The sequence below is a fragment of the Terrapene carolina genome, unplaced genomic scaffold (assembly GCF_002925995.2).
Source record: "Terrapene carolina triunguis isolate 2854851 unplaced genomic scaffold, T_m_triunguis-2.0 Scaffold34090, whole genome shotgun sequence".
Classification (NCBI taxonomy): Eukaryota; Metazoa; Chordata; order Testudines; family Emydidae; genus Terrapene; species Terrapene triunguis.
Window position 1 is genome coordinate 1 of NW_020698441.1, and position 4,414 is coordinate 4,414.

The 4,414-nt window shown below is 70.1% G+C and overlaps 1 protein-coding gene across 1 annotated transcript; it reads left to right on the top strand.

Annotated features, from left to right (window-relative positions):
• Positions 1-65: 65 nt before the first annotated feature.
• TAF6 (TATA-box binding protein associated factor 6) lies at positions 66-4,008 on the top strand (the record flags this gene model as incomplete). Its single annotated transcript, XM_026646123.2, has 9 exons — positions 66-227; positions 361-438; positions 654-755; positions 930-1,112; positions 1,328-1,402; positions 1,549-1,674; positions 2,141-2,314; positions 2,712-2,909; positions 3,580-4,008. Coding segments are annotated over 9 exons (1,467 nt in total), but the record flags the coding sequence as incomplete, so codon positions are not given.
• Between the last annotated feature and the right edge of the window lie 406 nt (positions 4,009-4,414).

The window sequence follows — 4,414 nt, forward strand, 5'->3', positions numbered from 1 at the left end:
CCAGGGAAGGAGAAGGCACTCATGCTGGAGGGGGCGGGGCTATGTCCCAGGGGGCGGGGCTCTGCTCACACCCTGCCCCCCCAGGGAAGGAGAAGAAGGCCCCCGTGCTGGAGGGGGCCCCGCTGAAGCTGAAGCCGCGCAGTATCCATGAACTGTCGGTGGAGCAGCAGCTGTACTACAAGGAGATCACCGAGGCCTGCGTGGGCTCCTGCGAGGCCAAGAGAGCCGTGAGTGCCCCTCCCTCTTCCCACCCCCCCACGGGTGCCTGCTGGCCTGTCCCCCCACAGAGCCTGTGCGACAGGGCCCCCGCCCCCGGGCCCCTCAGAGCTGACGGGCCGCTCGCTCTTTCTGCCCCCCCAGGAGGCCCTGCAGAGCATCGCCACCGACCCCGGGCTCTACCAGATGTTACCTCGCTTCAGCACCTTCATCTCCGAAGGGGTAAGGGGGGGGCCGGGCCGAGCCCCCCCAGGTGTGATCCCTGACCCCCGTCTGTCCCCTCTAGGCTGGGGGGGGACCCATGGGGGGGTGGGGAGCTGGGTGAGCCCCCCAGGCTGTGACTCTCCCTGTCCCCTGTAGGCTGGGGAGCCCCGTGTGGGGGTGGGGAGCTGGGCCAGCCCCCCAGCGCCGTCCCCCTGACCAGGTCTCCCCCCCAGGTGCGTGTGAATGTGGTGCAGAATAACCTGGCGCTGCTCATCTACCTGATGCGGATGGTGAAGGCGCTGATGGACAACCCCACCCTGTACCTGGAGAAATACGTGAGTGGACACCTGGACGCCGGGGTCCTGGCTCGGCTTTATGGGGGGGCGGGGGGGGGCTGGGAGCCGGGACTCCTGGGTTCTCTTCCCTCTGCGAGCCCTGATGGGCAGCGGGAGGTGGGGGCTGGGTCCTGGCAGCAGCTAACCCCTCTCCCCCTGCGCCCACCCCCCCAGCTGCACGAGCTGATCCCGGCCGTGATGACCTGTATCGTGAGCCGGCAGCTCTGCCTGCGGCCGGACGTGGACAATCACTGGGCCCTGCGGGACTTCGCCGCCCGCCTCATCGCCCAGATCTGCAAGAACTTCAGCACCACCACCAACAACATCCAGTCCCGCATCACCAAGACCTTCACCAAGGTGGGGCGGGGCCTGGGGAGAGGGGCAGGGCCTGGGGAGAGGGGCAGGGCCTAGCACCACCACCAACATCCAGTCCTGCATCACCAAGACCTTCACCAAGGTGGGGCAGGGCCTAGCACCACCACCACCGACATCCAGTCCCGCATCACCAAGACCTTCACCTTTGGGGGGGGGGGGCTGGGGGCACAGGACTCACCCCGCCTTTGTCCCCGCAGAGCTGGGTGGATGAGAAGACGCCCTGGACCACACGGTATGGCTCCATCGCTGGGCTGGCCGAGCTGGGTCACGACGTGAGTGAGACCCTGGGCCCGTGAGGGAGAAGGGGGCTCCCGGGGTCTGCTGGGGGTGGCGGTGGGGGGTGGGGGAGACGGCCCCTGGGGCATGCTGGGAGGGGCGGAGTGGGGGTGGCCTCCCAGCTGACAGATCCTCTTCACAGGTGATCAAGACCCTGATCCTGCCGCGGCTGCAGGTGGAGGGCGAGCGGGTGCGCGGCATCGTGGAGGGGCCGGTTGTCAGCAACATCGACAAGATCGGGGCCGACCACGTCCAGAGTCTGCTGCTGGTGAGCGCTGGGGAGAGGGGGCGTGGCCTGGGGTGGGGGGGGGGGTTTGGGGGGGGGGGCGTGGCCTGGGGGCTCCGTATTTGGGGGTGCAACTTAGTATCTCCTTCCAACTCTCCTCCTGCTCTCAACTTCCCTGGGGCCCCTTCTACTTCCTGGGCTCTGCTCCTTTCTCTCTGGTCCCGCCCAGTCCATGAGACTCTGCCCCTTTCTCATGGGCTCCTCCCCCATCTGGTTCCTCCCAGTCAATGAGGCCCCACCCCTTTCTGGACCTTCCCACTTCCTGGGTTCCACCTCTTCTCTCTGGCTCCGCCCAGTCCATGAGACTCTGCCCCTTTCTGGTTGGTCCCACTGCCTGGGGCTCCACCCCTTTCTCCTGGGCCCCTCCCACTCTTTCCACATCTCCTCCCCCACCTCCTTGGTGGCTTGCCAGGTTCCCGCTCACCTCTCCCCTCCGCCCGCCCCGCAGAAGCACTGCGCCCCGGTGCTGGCCAAGATCCGCCCGCCGCCCGACAACCAGGACTCGTACAAGGCCGACTACGGCTCCCTGGGCTCCCTGCTCTGCACCCACGTGGTGAAAGCCCGGGCACAGGCCGCCATGCAGGCCCAGCAGGTCAACCGCACCACCCTCACCATCACCCAGGTATGGGGGGCGGCTGGCTCCTCGCTTTGGGGAGGGGCGGGCGGGCGGCTGGCTCTGGGGGTGAGTACCTGGCTGTGGGGGGAGCAGCAGGCTCACGGGGGGACAAGGCATGGGCTGGAACCGGGAGCTGGGGGGCAGAGGATGTCATGGGGGGCAGGGAGCTGATTCTGGGGTGGGGATCCAGGTGGAGGGGGGCAGAGGTCAGTGGGGAGGGACCTAGGAGGGGCAGGCTGGTGAGAGTCCGTGGGGGGGCAGGAGGAGGGGGGTTCCCGTGGGGACTGCGAGGGAGAAGGCTGTGGGGCTGAGGCCCGTATTGGGGGGGGGGGGGGGGGGGGGGGGACGGGGGGGGGACTGGGGGGGGTTTGTCTGACCACGTCTGTCCGTCTCCCCCCGGCAGCCCCGCCCGACGCTGACCCTGTCCCAGGCCCCCCAGGGCCCCCCGCGGGCCCCGAGCATCATCAAAGTGCCCAGCTCCATCACGCTGCCCGTGCAGACCCTGGTGTCCGGCCGCCCCTCCACCCCCACCCAGCCCTCCCCGCCCCCCACCAAGTACATTGTCATGTCCTCCGCCTCCGGCAGCAGCGCCTCCCAGCAGGTAGGGGGGGGGACGTTTTCGCTACAGCGCAGTGGTCAGCCGCGGCCCTGTGCCACTCCTGCCTCAGTTTCCCCGCTCCGCAGCCCAGCTCTGACCCCGCCGGGGGCTGGCATGCTCCTGCCCTTAGCCGGGGCGTCAGGGAGCCCCCTTCCCAGCCTGCGCTGCCCCTCGGCCCCCACATCCTCCCCTCCGGATCCCTCCTCTCAGAGCTGTCTGGTGTCCAGCCTATCAGGATCAGCTGCCCTGGGAGGGGCCTGGGGGGCAGGCTGGCATGGGGGGCGGGGGGGCGCTCCCCCATACTGCCCTGTGGGGAAGGCTGGCATGAGGGGTGGGGGGGCTCCCCTATACTGCCCTGGGGGGCAGGCTGGCAATGGGGGAGGGGGGGCTCCCCCATACTGCCCTGGGGGGCAGGCTGGCGAGGGGGGGCTCCCCTATATTGCCCTGGGGGGCAGGCTGGCATGAGGGGAGGGCAATTTCCCCCTTACTGCCCTGGGCGAGGGAGGTGGGGGGAGGGCATGCCCCCATGCTGCCCTGAGAGGGTCCTGAGGGGCAGGTGGGGGTGGGGGGAAGGGTAGGGCTCCCCCATGCTGCCCTGGGTGGGTCCTGGGGGGCAGGCTGGCGTGGGAGGGGTCTGTCCCCCCCCAGCTGACCCCCCGCCTGTCGTTCGCAGGTGATCACCTTCAGCAGCAGCCCCCTGGGCACGGCCAGCTCCCCCGTCAGCACCACGGCGGCCGGGGTGCAGCCCGTGGTGAAGCTGGTCTCCACGGCCCAGACGGCGCCCAGCGCCACGGTGACGGGCAGCCTGCAGAAGTACATCGTGGTCTCGCTGCCGCCCCCGGGCGAGGGGGGCAAAGCGGGGGGGCCCCAGCTCTCCCCCTCGGCCCCGCCAGGCCTGGCGCTGCCCGGCCTGGCCCCCGCCGCCACCATCAAGCAGGAGCCTGGGGACAGCCCCCAAGCCCCCCCCGGCACCCCCAGCCCCTTCGGCAAAGCCAACGGGACGCAGGGGGGCGTGGCCGGGTCGCCCCAGCCCTCCCAGTGACCCCGGCCACAGGGACACCCCCACCCCCACAGTGCCCTCAGGGCTGGGGTCGGTGATGTGTGTGTGGGGGGGATCTGACCCCATTCCCCCCCAGTGGCGTGTGGGGCCGGCTGCAGCGGTAGCAAAGGCCAGCGGGGGGCGCCAGAGGCTAACAGATCGGCGCCCCCCTGCAGTACCCGGCCTGGCTGGAGTGGGGGGGTGACAAGGGGGCTGCCCCCCCCGTGTACATAGCTGTGAATACCGCGCTGTAAACCTGCTAACTCCCAATAAACCAGCCCTGCCCTCATCTCTGCACCCGGCCTGTCTGTTCCGCCAGGGAACCCAGGAGTCCTGGCCCCCCAATCCTCTGCTCGCACGGGGCCTTTCTCTGCCTCCAGGGAACCCAGGAGTCCTGGCCCCCCACCCCCCGCTCGCAGGGGGCCTCTCTCTGCCTCCGGGGAACCCAGGAGTCCTGGCCCCCCATCCC